We start from the raw sequence: 13898 nt of genomic DNA, 5'->3' as shown, positions 1-13898 counted from the left end.
GGTCACACATCACCCCTGTCCTCCGCTCGCTTCACTGGCTCCCAGTGCAGTTTAGGGTGGAGTATAAAATCCTGTTGTTTGTGTTTAAGGCCATCCATGGTTTGGCCCCAGTATACCTCACAGAACTAGTAAAAATATATCAGCCAGCCAGGACACTCCGTTCCTCTGATCAAATTTCTCTGGTTACCACAACATACAGGTATAAAAAGTTTGGAGGCCGGTCATTTAGTGTTCTAGGACCTAAGTTGTGGAATGCACTCCCTGTGCACCTTCGAAACATTACGGTGCTGAGTATTTTCAAAGTACATCTGAAAACACACTTTTTTAATCAAGCTTTTGACTTTTAGTCTTGTTCTTGTTTGTTTGTATTTGTCTTTATGTTGTTGATTGATGTTTGTTCTGGAAAGCGCCTTGTGCACCTTTTGGCTGCTGTAAAGCGCTATATAAATAAATTATTGATTGATTGATTGAAAATATATTGTCAATGCTTCAAAAGATTCTAACTAACTAACTGATGTCACATATGGACTACTTTGATGATGTTTTCATTACCTTCTGGACGTGGACAGTAAGTGGGCATACACTTACATTCAAAGGACAGAAACCCTCAGACTAAATCTAAAATATCTTAAACTGTGTTCCGAGGATGAACAGAGGTCTTACAGGTGTGGAACGACGTTGAGCCATTAATGAAAGAAATATCATTTTTGGGTGAAATAACCCTTGTGATTAAAAAGTGTGAATAAATTAATAAATCTGTTCATCATATAAAGCGATCGAGACTCTTAGAAAATGTTTCTTTATGAACTTTTTGAAGCATCAAAGTGTCAGTTATGTAGCCGTCAATGGAGGGACAGAAAGATCTCAGATTTCATCAGAAATATCTTTATTTGTTCTCCGAAGATGAATGAAAGTCTTACAGGTTTGGAGTGACATGAGTGTCAGTAATTAATGATAGAATTTTCATTTATTGGTAAACTATCCCTTTATTCTCAGCCCTGTCTGTGAAACCAGGGGTATGCGATTTACATAGAGAAAACAATAGTACTTCACCCTAGCAGTGGATGGACAGCAACTGCAGTAGGTCTGGAGAGTCCAGAGACGAGCTGTCTTTGTTTGGAGCCATTCAGAGAAGCCACGTGTAAACCATGAGTACTGGTGCTGACCCAGTACAGAAGCTCATGGATCCAGTCTACTGCCAATCCCTGAATGCCTATGGAGGCCTTTAACAACACAGCTGGTCTATGGTCACTGGAGTCTAAAGACATTCTGAAATAGACATAGACTGGCTTAAATGTTTTGTCTTGGAATAGAATTCTAGGTAAAAGCTGACATTTTTAAGCATATTCATTGGGTACAATTTATTATTTAATAAATATGGCTCTGCACCTGTAGATGACGTCATTCTCAGGACTGGTCCAGTATATTGTGTTATTTGCATTAAGTGCTGTAACAGGTCCTGGCGAGACTCTTTTATACGTGATGTTTCTTTGCTCAGAGTCACCGAGGTCCATCCACTTAACACCCTCCTGAGTGCTGACCACCACATGAGCACCAAAACCTGGACAAGACCAATCCCTCACCTGAATCAATGGTGTTACTCTTAACTATATATAATATAAAGTCACTGAAGCTGCCTTGGCAATTAACTCAAATAAAATAAAATGTCTAAAACAAAATTGAAAAAATGACAGCTAAATAGGGATATATAAAAATAACTAAAATCACAACATTTTCAAAAACTTAAAATAAATAAATAAATTAAAAGAAAACAGAAAACAAACAATACAAAGCTGATAAAAATATTAATAAATAATACACACTACCATTCAAAAAATGTTGGGTCAGTAAGATTTTAAATGTTTTTGAAAGAGTATACTCCCCAAGGCTACAATCATTTGATCAAAATTACAGTTAAAAAAAGCAATATTGTGAAATATACAAATGTTAAAATAACCCTTTTAGATTTGAATATACAGTATTTAAAAATGTAATTTATTCCTGTGATGCAAAGCTGAATTTTCAACATCACTCCAGTCTTCAGTTAACCTAGAAATCTAGACGCACACTAGCGGCAGCAAATTTAATTTGCCCGCAAGTGTCGTCTAGGAACTCTCAATACCCTTCTGAGCTATGAAATTACAGACTTAATTACATGCAGGTATTTTTAAAAATGTAAGTACAATGTAAAAACATGTATGTACACAATAAGTCCATTGTATCAAATGATTAGTTACAATGTTAGTACATAGTACTTAAGGCCACCTAATATAAAGTGGGACCATTTTTACAGTGTCCTTATTACACATTAATTAATGTAATTAATATGCTGAAAAATGTAAATTATGCATAATTAAAGCATCGGACCCTAAACCAAACTCTATAGTAAGTACATGTTGTTAATTAATATTACGCTGTACTTAATTATAATTACACTGTAACAAGGACACTTTCAAATAACATGTAACCATAAATAATAACAAATGATCACTGACCCAAACACATAAAAAAACATATTAAAAGATCTACAATCTTAACAGTTATTACAATCTTTACAGGACAATTATGTTTAAATCTTTCTCTCACCTGTAGCTTTGCACTGTCCACTTCTGCCGGTCAGTTCATACCCATCCTGGCACTCACACGCAAGAGATCCATTGGAATGGGTGCAAATTTGATCACACACATCTGAATCAAGACAGTGGTCCACATCTAAAAGTGAAAAGTCAGTATTTGTGTGAAAATTGAAACCTATTAATACCAGTCACCCATGATTATTTGCATAACCAATTAGAGAGGGATTACTAACATTTTATACGCTTAGTTAAAGGCACAATATGTCATTTTTTTGTTGCCTGCATGCCAGCCGAATTCAGCCACAACATTGTCGGGCAATTCGTTCTGGATTTGATCCGTTGTAGAGTAATTATGCCTGAAAAGAAACCGTTCAGACCAATCAAATTGTCAGGACGAGCTTTATGTGATGATTGGCAGATAATGCAATGTAATCATCCACATCACCAAAAAGCCCTTGGGTTGAATTCGTTCTAATCCTAAACAGAGAACTTGTTTGTATATAATAATAATAATAATAATAATAATAATAATAATAATAATAATAATATTAATAAATGTTATTTGTAATGTACTTTATATTTTAAAAAAAATCTCAAAGTGCTACAGAATTAAAACAATCAACAACAACAATAAATAAATAAGTAAATAAAATAAAAAGCTCTGCTAAAAAGGTGGGTTTTAAGACCACGCTTAAAAGCATCTACAGTCTGTGAGGTCCGCAGGTGGTCAGGGAGAGCATTCCACAGACTAGGGTAGAGCCCTAAGACTTATTTAAAGTTTCATTTATGGCCATTTGCTTTGGCCTGCTTTACTCATTTGCAGCGATGCATTTTGCAGCACCATCATATCTATCTGACAACAACGTATAGCCCATAACATGCTCTCACACGTTTATTTTTTAACCGTTTGCCAGGAGTACAATTTATACATGTGGTTTAAACAACCAGATACATTTACATTTGTCCAGTTTCGTCTGAAATGCTTTCATACACCTTCTGAATTGGTTTGTTTGAGTAATCGGAATTAAATACGTCTCGAAAGAATCTCGGAAGGCATTCAGGCCTACTCCTGGTCATTTCGCAATCAAAAAGATATCGGGTGAGAGAAAACGAATGAAGGAACCAGTTGTAAAAAGGCCATAACTCGAGCAGCTGCGCTGAAGAAACACACACTGCTGCTGGCGTGGTCTCGTGTTGTTTCAGCCAGCGCAGAACATCTCATTGTTACTTTTAATAAATAAAATAAATATAAAACAAAGGAGAAGCCTAAAAAAAGGCCCAAAGCCTGGCCTGCATTTTAGGTATGATGTGAAAATTGGCCCGAAGCCCGGCCCTAAGGGGCGTAAAAAAAGTTGGGGCCCGTCGTGCTCGGGCATAAATGCAGGGCTTTAGACTAGGGGCTGCAGAGCAGAAGGCCTGATCTCCCATAGTACAGAGTTTGGTCATGGAAGTTTTAAGAAGATACGCTGAAACCGAGCGGAGGTTACGTGTGGATGTTTGTGTGGTGAGGAGTTCCTTGAGATAGGTGGGTGCGTCACCATGGATGCACTGGTGGGTAAGGAGGGAGATCTTATACTCGATCCGGAGCGACACAGGAAGCCAGTGGAGTGATTTTAGAATGGGGGTGCTTATAATTAATTTTTATTCCAAATGTGATCAACGTTTGCATAAGTACAAGATGTGTTGGGGAATTTAACGTGACATTTTAATCATAATGTGCTGAAATGAACGGAATGTTGACGAACTTGTGGAAAAAAGATTTGTTAATTTTGCTGAAAGCGATTCAAAGATCCGAGTCCGTACAATTATCCGACTTTCCCAATACCATGCGTCGCTCAACATGCGTCATTAACTCCTTTGCTCTGATTGGTTGTAGGTCTATCCAATTGAGGTCTTTCCTGGTCCGGTTGAAACTCCCCCAATAGTTCACAGCCCAATGGAGGAGTGTCAGACTCATATTCTGACTACAATTGAGTATGACCACGTCAGGCTAGATTTTACGATTAAAATATCCAAAAACCACTAGAACAGCTGTTACATATTTCGTTGACTTGCAGTATCCCAAATGTTTCCAAGAATGTTTAAATCCAGAGAAATAAGCCATTTTCACCTGGACACGGACCTAGTCTGTGCATCGCCTATCAATGACATCATACCTGCGTCACCCTTGATTTTGTAGAAAAAAAACATTGAAACACCAAAGACACTTAAATATATGTGTTTTATTAGACATGTGAGCAGCTGTTTAGATACATTCATCAACAGAAAACGAATCATTGTTATATAGCCCAACACAGTCTTATTGTTTAAATATATTTTTTATTTTATTTACCAAGTAAATTACATTTTGATTGCTAAAGTGTTATCAATCATTAAAACACAAATAAAGAAACTTAATTTCACATGAAGTGGGGTTGCCTCACAGGGAAGGGCATGTTTAGATTAAAAAGGCTGTTGAACTTGTTTTAGCTTGGTAACTGTACACCATTCATAGTTTTCACATGATATGATCACACCATTATAGGAATGCCCAGCTGAAGGTCAAAACAAGGCTTTTCTCCATTACCCACCAGTCATATTTACCAGGTTTGTAATCAGTATTAATGCAGTTAGACAGTGATATTAAGACCAAATTTAATATGCACCTTATTAAAAGTTGCATACTTTTTACAGGCAAGCAAATGAACACAAACTACTAATATAATAAAAGGTTTCTCGTTAAGTGTTTCCCCCCATCAAAAACCACCATAAAGAAAACACTTTGCGGCCATATTATTGGCTCATCTACTCACCTGCATATAGTTTGCATCATGAAAAAGGTGTAAACTGAATTTGATCTTTTAAAAGAAGTTCACCCAAAAATGAATGTAATGTTTACCTGGATACCCCCAGGACATTCTAGATGTAGGCGTGTTTTCCTTTAGTAGAACACAGCCCGGGAACACAACCCTGTGCCAGTAAATTCTAGCTGATAGACAGGTGTTCAAATACTAATTTGCAGCTGTATCATACAAATAAATAGTTAAAAAATCATATATTGTGATTTCTGGACTTTTAAAAAATATATATTACGTCTCTCACAGTGGACATGCACCTACCATGACAATTTCAGACCCCTCCATGATTTCCAAGTGGGAGAACTTGAAAAATAGCAGGGTGTTCAAATACTTATTTTGCTCAATATATATATATATATATATATATATATATATATATATATATATATATATATATATATATATATATATAGATAGATAGATAGATAGATAGATAGATAGATAGATAGATAGATAGATAGATAGATAGATAGATAGATAGATAGATAGATAGATAGATAGATAGATAGATAGATAGATAGATCGATCATTAGTGCCTGAGCGGATCTGTCGAATGAGGCATCAAAGTAAATATATCTATGATCGTGTCAGGATTTTGACCTTCTTCAGCAAAAGTAATGGCGATGGGGAATACTACACTGTAAAAAATTTGTGGTGGTTTTTGTTGGTTTAACTTAAAAAAGTAAGTAACCTGGTTGCCTTAAAATTTTGAGTTTATTGAAATTAAAAATTTGAGTTGATACAATGAAGGAAATTAGTTTAATAAATAGAAACTCAAAATATTTTTGTATCTGAACCACATAAAAAATGTGATAAATCATAAAAATAGCACAATTTGGCATGTTTCACTGCGTCATCAGAAATAACACACACATAATTACCCAATATGCTTACAAAATCTTTTAATAATCTTTTAAAGGGGGGGTGAAACACTCAGTTTCAGTCAGTGTCATGTCAATCTTGAGTACCTATAGAGTAGCATTGCATCCTGCATATCTCCGAAAAGTCTTTATTTTTTTTATAATTATATAAGAAAGATGCGCTGTTCCGAGTCTTTCCGAAAAAAGCAGAGTGGGTGGGGGCGTATCGTGTGAGCGGAGCTAAATAATGACGTGTGTGCGCCGCCGTGTTGAGTGCGTCGTAAAGCTGTGTCATCCCTAACAGCGGGAAAAAACTTTATTCAAAATAAAAATATGGCTTTTAATCAGATACAGCCATACATCTATGATCCGGAATCAGACCCAGAGGCTGCAGTTGAACAGGAGCAGCAGCAAAAAACGACTAGAGCAGGACGTCTCTATGTGGTACAAGTTATACACTAACTATATAATATGCTTAGCGACTTGTGTTATTTACATATTTATACTTGAATTATATCGTCGTATTTTTGTCTTTGAAGGTGTACATGTGGGAAGTGCAGTTGTGCACGTGTGTGTGTGTGTTTACGCGTGGTTTGTGTAGACAATTGTAACATTAGTAAGCGGACTGGTTTTGCACGGCAGGCTAAGTTAGTGTTTACATAGAAAGACACGGAATAGTAGCGCATTTAAATGAAGAAGCGTGCTTATTTAGTTCAACATATTTCCCCCCTCTTTGTGTATTGTTGTTTGGAGTGCTTTTACAATACACAAACATAAAGTTACACATATAGTGGCCAGCTAAACAAATGTACACGCACTACACATCGCATGCTCCATTGATCAATTAACTATACTTGATCATGTTTGGGCTACTTGATGAGCATAGGCAAAAACACAGACATTTGAAGCAGTCTCACTCACCGCCTGTGGTTCTAACGTTGGGACCTTTATCGTTGGGACTGCTCCATCCTTCAGCATTAGGCGATTGGAAAATCCGGCGTCGAGCTGGGCCTTGTTTATGAAACAGTCGGCACCGAAATGCAGCGAACAGATATAAACATTCGCGCAACTCAGTTGCTGATCCGGAAAAGCAAATTCCATCCACTGTTGCCTTACCGCGGGGTTTTTGGGGAATCTGTACAGGACTGTCTTGGTCTGGCAACCAAAAACGCACTTTTTTGGTGACATTGTAATTGTGCACATCACCTGTGCAGCGCATCCTACGAGCCAGCGCTTCGCTTTGATGGGCGTAGCCTGTTACTTTCGCTCTCTCCCTCTCTCTCTCTCACGCTCTTCCGGTAGAATTGTCCGTAAGGCCCATACAAGGAAATTCCGCCCCCATTAATGTCAAGGGGACGCATTATCGCAAAAAAACTTGCCGAAACTTATGACTAACCGGAAGTAGTATTTTTGACAAAGAAATACTCCCATCAAACGTCCACCTTAACTTTTGAAACTTTGTCTATGTTTAGTATGGGATTCCAAGTCTTTAACAGTGTAAAAAGATCAGTATGCATGAAACAGCATTTCACCCCCCCTTTAATAAAGGTTGTTGAATCTCAAAAAATGTTCATTGTATTAACTCAAAATTTTAATTTCAATGAACTCAAAATTAAGGCAACCAGGTAACTTTGTTTCTAAATAATTTTTTACAGTGTAGTTGAGATTTATCTGATATGAGGTAAAAAAATTACATTTGTTGAATTTCTCGCAGAAACCAATCAATTGGTGTCTTAAGACATCAATGTGTTGCTACGAGCTATAGGGTTTAATATGGATTAATATGTCTGTGTTTTTTACTCTCATAGAATTACACCCCATTGACATGTATTATACAAGCAATGGTTAGAGTTGAAAATCTTAATTTGTGTTCTACTAAAAAAACAAACACACCTACACACCTACCCTCCTCCATCTGTTGTGGGTGAACCAAAAACAACTGATTCAAGCTCTCAGTGATGTGTTTTGGGTCCCCTATTATAACAGTAACTTTATCAAATGTTTACTACAAAAGGGGGAACCCAGTGTGCCTGTCTCTTTCTCTATCTCTGTTCTGTTACGTGAAAGAAAGTCTAAGGCTTTGTCAGGCCGTTTAACAAACCAATATAATCTGCTGCCTGTTCCCTGTCACTTTACTTTGAGTGCGTTTACATGCACGGTCTGAAGCCGATTGTGCCTAAAGGGGGTGAAGGACGTGAAGCTCAGCTCCGCGCCTCAGGATCTCACACCGCGCACATATACACGCAAGCTCAATTTTGAATTGACGGACAGAAGAGCTGCACGATGAGTGTATCTTGTAGTACAGGGTTAAATCAGTATGTACATTGACGATTTGAGGGAAATATAATATAAATTTAATATAAAACCTTGAAAAAGCGATCTGTGGTGTGCCAGGATTTTAAACAACTTCCTGAGTGGCCGCGGACAGGCGCTGAATGCTGCCGCCGGTGTGTGTACACTCATTGAACGTGATCGAATGTTAAAGGCGCGGTGCGAAGCTCAGTGCCCTTAAAGGAGTCGCACACCGGATGCTCAGCTCAGCTCCGTGACATGTCTTTAAAATACTGAGCAGCCTCATATTGCCAAAATGGTATGATCCTCATTTCATAACAACCGCAAAGATTCGACCGTGAGATCGGTGGTCGAATCAGGCTCCGCATATCGATGCATCGAATCTTCGACTATTTGGGGTCACCCCTACTAAACAACCTAGATTTTTTGCTACAAAATGAAATGTGGCTAGAAGAAAACTGTAGTGCAACAGTCTTCAATGAAGCAGCCCCTCCTAACTTCACTTTTATGAGTGTCTGCAGAGCTCTTAGGAGAGGTGGAGGTGTTTCTGCTCTTTTTAAAGATTTCTATCAATGTAAGTAAGTATCATTTTGTGACTATTTGTCTCTAGAATATCTGGGTATTGTGTTAAAAGGTGCTCCACGCATCCGGCTTATCATTCTTTACAGGCCTCAGAAATACTCTGCAGGATTTACTGAGGGCTTTACAGAACTGTTATCAATAATTTTCTCAGAGTTTGACTGTTTTGCTATTGCTGGGGATTTTAACATTCACATAGACAATATTGAATCCAGTACAACAAAAAAGTTCATGACTGTTCTTAATACTTTTGATTTGACACAGCATGTAAATGGGCCCACACACAATCGTGGACACACTCTAGATTTACTTATCAGTAAGGGTCTAAACATTTCATCAATTGTTATTAAGGATGTGGCAATGTTTGATCATTTCTGTATTTTCTTTGACATATCAATCTCTCCTGCCATTGAAGCTAGATCTGTCTCTGTCAAAAAGAGATGCTTAAATGAGAACACTAATGTGCTGTTTATGAAGGCTTTATCTCTAACACCAAGCATATCTGCAGACTGTGTTGATTTTCTCCTTGACTCCTTTAACTCAAAAGTAAAGAGTGTAATGGATGATATTGCTCCTCTAAAAGTCAGGAAAAAGAGTACCAAACAAAAAGCACCTTGGAGAAACTCAACAGCAATACAAATAATGAAAAGACAATGCAGAAAATCTGAACGCATGTGGCGGAAGACAAAACTTGTAGTCCATTATAACATCTATAAAGACACCCTTCATGCTTTCAATGTTGAACTAGGCAAAGCTAGACAGACCTTCTACTCAAATATTATAAACAGAAACATAAACAACACGCGCAATCTTTTTGCTACTGTCGAGAGACTAAAAAACCCCCCGAGTCACACTCCTAGTGAAATGCTCTCAGAGAGTAAATGCAGTGAGTTTGCTTCCTACTTCTCAGAGAAAATCAATAATATCAGAAAGGCGATCAGCACATCCTCTAGTTGCTCTGGGGTCAGTCAGATCAGACCAAAACCTCAGAAAATGACCATGTCAGATTTCGAAGCTACTTACTGCAAAATTTTAGAAGACACAATACAGCATCTTAAAACATCCACCTGTGCCCTTGACGCACTCCCCACTTCTTTTTTCAAAAGTGTGTTTAACAGTTTGGAAGCGGATCTCCTAGAAGTGGTGAACTCCTCACTTATCTATGGGACTTTTTCAGACTCCCTTAAAACTGCAATAGTTAAGCCTCTTCTGAAAAAGAGAAATCTGGATAACTCCATACTGAGCTACTACAGACCAATCTCAAATCTCCCTTTCATAGGCAAGATCATTGAAAAAGTTGTTTTCAATAAGCTGAACAAATTCTTACGCTCGAATGGATACTTTGACAATTTTCAATTTGGTTTCCGTCTGCATCACAGTACAGAGACAGCGCTCATAAAGATTATAAATGATATTCACTTAAACACTGGCAAGGCAAAACATCAATTCTGGTACAACTGGACCACAGTGCTGCATTCGACACTGTTGACCACACCATACTTCTAGACAGGCTGGAAAACTGGGTTGGGCTTTCTGGGATGGTCCTCAAATGGTTCAGATCATACTTAGAAGGGAGAGGTTATTATGTGAGTATAGGAGACCATAAGTCTGAGTGGACATCCATGACATGCGGAGTCCCACAAGGGTCAATTCTTGCACCACTCATGTGTATATCTGTGGAGGGTATGATGAGTGAAAATGGGTTTAACGAGAAGGTTTCTGAGTAAAAATCAGGGAATAGTGATTAAAATGGATGTTATGAACGTGTTTGAGAAAGAAATGAAGGAGAGGTGTTTTAATAAGGATGGTACATGTATGTAGGCTGTAAACTGAAGGATGTTTTATTTTTATATCAGATCTGTGGATCTGACCATTTTATTTTATTTGATCTTATTTTTTATTTCTTTTTTTATTTTATTATTATTAATAAAAAAATAATATTAATAATATATTTTTTCTCATGCATTTGTTACCACCGTTTTAATTAATTTCTATGTAAAGCACTTTGAATTGCCATTAGGTATGAAATGTGCTATACAAATAAACTTGCCTTGCCTTGCCTACATCATGCTGCAGTTCTATGGCGGTTTTGACAGTTTCTATGACAGTCATGTAACTTAAAAAAACATGAATAGCTCATGGAAAAAATGATGAATCACTGACAGTTGGAAAAAAAACATTTCTAAAGCAACAAAGTATACACTCGATCGTAACACGCAATGTCATTTGTACAGTTAAACCATTTCTCACCTTCACAGTGTGTATCCTGGACCAGCCTCATTCCACTGGGGCAGTCGCACATGAAGCCAAATGAAAGGTCAATACACATGTGAGAACAGCCACCATTATTGATCTCACATTCATTTTGATCTACACAAAGACAAACAGTGAATTATGAAACATTCATTAAATTTAAAAAAACTAAGATTTTTTCATTAAACACTTTTCGTACTCTATATCATAATAGTCTATTTTTAAAGAAATCAACACTTATATTCAGCAAAGAGCAGTGTTATTTAGTTTTAGTTCATGGAAATTTGAATTCGTTTTCATGTTCATTTATAATGTTACCTAAGGTTTCTTTTTTAAATAAATGCTGTTTCCTTTCTGGGGAAAATGCATCAGTTTCCACAAAAATATGAAACTGTTTTAACATTAATAATAAAAAGTTCTTCTTGAGCAGTATATTAGACGGATTTCTGAAGGATCATGAGACACTGAAGACTGGAGTAATGATGCTGAAGATTTGGCTTTGCCATCACGGAAATAAATAAATGTTTTATATTAACATAGAAAACAGCTAGCTTTAAATTTTAATAATATTTCAACACTACTGTTTTTCATTAATTTATCAAATAAATGCAGCTTTTGTAAACATAAACTACTTCTTTCAAAAATATCATTAAACATTTGAACGGTAGTGGAATATATTTTGTTACCAAATAATAAATGTTATATATATTTATTAATGATAGGATATGAATGACAAATTGTATGAAAAAAAAAAAAATACAACTCACCACAGTTCTCTTCATCGCTGCGATCTACACAGTCGGTGGAGTGGTCACACCTCCATGAACTGGGCACACATTGTCCATTAGCACATCTGAACTCTGACCTAGTGCATGTCTGTGTTTTAGACAGCAATGCGCATCTGTCTAACTGTTCGTCAGCTCCATCTGAGCAGTCCAGCTTTCCATCACAAATGCTGCGGGCAGAAACACAGCGCGCTGCTGCCACACAGTGGAAGGAGCCATTAGTGCAACTCGAACAGGAGATCTCATCGCTGCCGTCGCCACAGTGATTCACACCATCACAGCGCTGATTCTGAGGCACACACCCGCCGTTATTACACACAAACAGTCCTGTGCTGCACTTTGGAAAACCTGCGAAAGTAAAATCTGACCTTTAGTTCTGAAAGATGTTGAAGGACAGTTTGAATGGCATAAAACTATCACACAAGTAGGTGAATTATGGTAATGTGGGTCATTTTATATTAGATAGATAGATAGATAGATAGATAGATAGATAGATAGATAGATAGATAGATAGATAGATAGATAGATAGATAGATAGATAGATAGATAGATAGATAGATAGATAGATAGATAGATAGATAGATAGATAGATAGATAGAATCAAAAAATTGAAAGCAAATTAAAAAATATGAACATGGATCAAAAGTTTACAACACCATACAAAAATAAATGAGAGCAGAAAATGTAAGAGGGCACAAAATACAGAGTAATAAAACCAACAAAAATTATTATTATTATTTTTTTTAAACAAATAGTGTATCATTGCGCAATATCATTTTTAAAAGTTGATTCATGCTTGTTTTTTGTTTGTTTTTTTGTTTTTTTTATGTGCTTTTCATCTTTTGATTTGCACTTATAATAATTCGATCCGGGATTCCATGACCACTGATCCACGTTATTCTGATCATTTTGCATTGTTTAATTTAAAAATCACGATATCTGCTTCTCTCAGCTGATTTCAAATAATCATCACGATATTTTCCTCCTCGTTATTTATCCTTAAAACAGGTTTTTTCTTAGAGATTTGTTTTATCACTAGCAGTCATGCTTGTGGTTGCCAGATGAAAAGAGTTAAAATCCCTAAAATATAGCTTTCCCTTAAAAGGATATACTTTATTTCCGGTGTTTTACTTAATCTGTGCAATCGGCAACTCTATGCACGCGCTCACTCTAAATGCGAATTTGCATTGCAATCTGAGGGTGCGTTCACACTTGTCATGTTTGGTTCGATTAAAACGAACCCTGGTGCGGTTGCTCGGTTAGTGCGGTTCATTTGAACATATGTGAACGCTGCCACCCGAACTCTGGTGCGCACCAAACAAGCGGACCGAGACCGCTAAAAAGATGGGTCTCAGTCCGCTTCCAGACGAACTCTGGTGCGGTTCGATTGATATATGAACGCAACACGGACCAAAGACATGTAAACGGACCAAAAACCGGACGTATAATGTCACAAGATGCCACGCATAATGCAGCTGATTTGACGACGCGGAAAGATCGGTGTGCGTTATCCAAAATGAGTAACTTTAACGTTAGAGGGCAAACGTAGAGCAACGAGGAAGAGCCTCATCAATATTTGGTCTGACGAGCATGTTTCGAAAATGCTAGAAAAAACACACAAAAAGCATACCTGGCTCTTCTCATCAAAGTTCCTGTGTTGCCCATTATTAGCAGGTACAGACGACAGAACGGCCGTCTCTTTTGCACAACGGAGGA

General features: G+C 37.1%; 1 protein-coding gene across 5 annotated transcripts in view; it reads right to left on the bottom strand.

The window, feature by feature from the left end:
• LOC137039050 (low-density lipoprotein receptor-related protein 8-like) overlaps positions 1–13898 on the bottom strand; it is a 57152-nt gene that overhangs the window by 36995 nt on the left and 6259 nt on the right. For all 5 annotated transcript variants that reach the window (XM_067414205.1, XM_067414207.1, XM_067414206.1 and 2 more), the window contains exons 3-7: positions 12165–12530; positions 11395–11514; positions 2587–2712; positions 1390–1561; positions 1054–1269 (exon numbers count right to left, since the gene is read on the bottom strand). In XM_067414205.1, coding sequence (XP_067270306.1) covers positions 1054–1269; positions 1390–1561; positions 2587–2712; positions 11395–11514; positions 12165–12530 — 1000 coding nt within the window. The remainder of the gene's footprint in view (positions 1–1053; positions 1270–1389; positions 1562–2586; positions 2713–11394; positions 11515–12164; positions 12531–13898) is intronic.

This window comes from Pseudorasbora parva, chromosome 13 (genome assembly GCF_024679245.1).
Source record: "Pseudorasbora parva isolate DD20220531a chromosome 13, ASM2467924v1, whole genome shotgun sequence".
Lineage (NCBI taxonomy): Eukaryota > Metazoa > Chordata > Actinopteri > Cypriniformes > Gobionidae > Pseudorasbora > Pseudorasbora parva.
The sequence above is the reverse complement of the archived record's forward strand: the minus strand, read 5'-3'. Positions and strand labels throughout refer to the sequence as shown.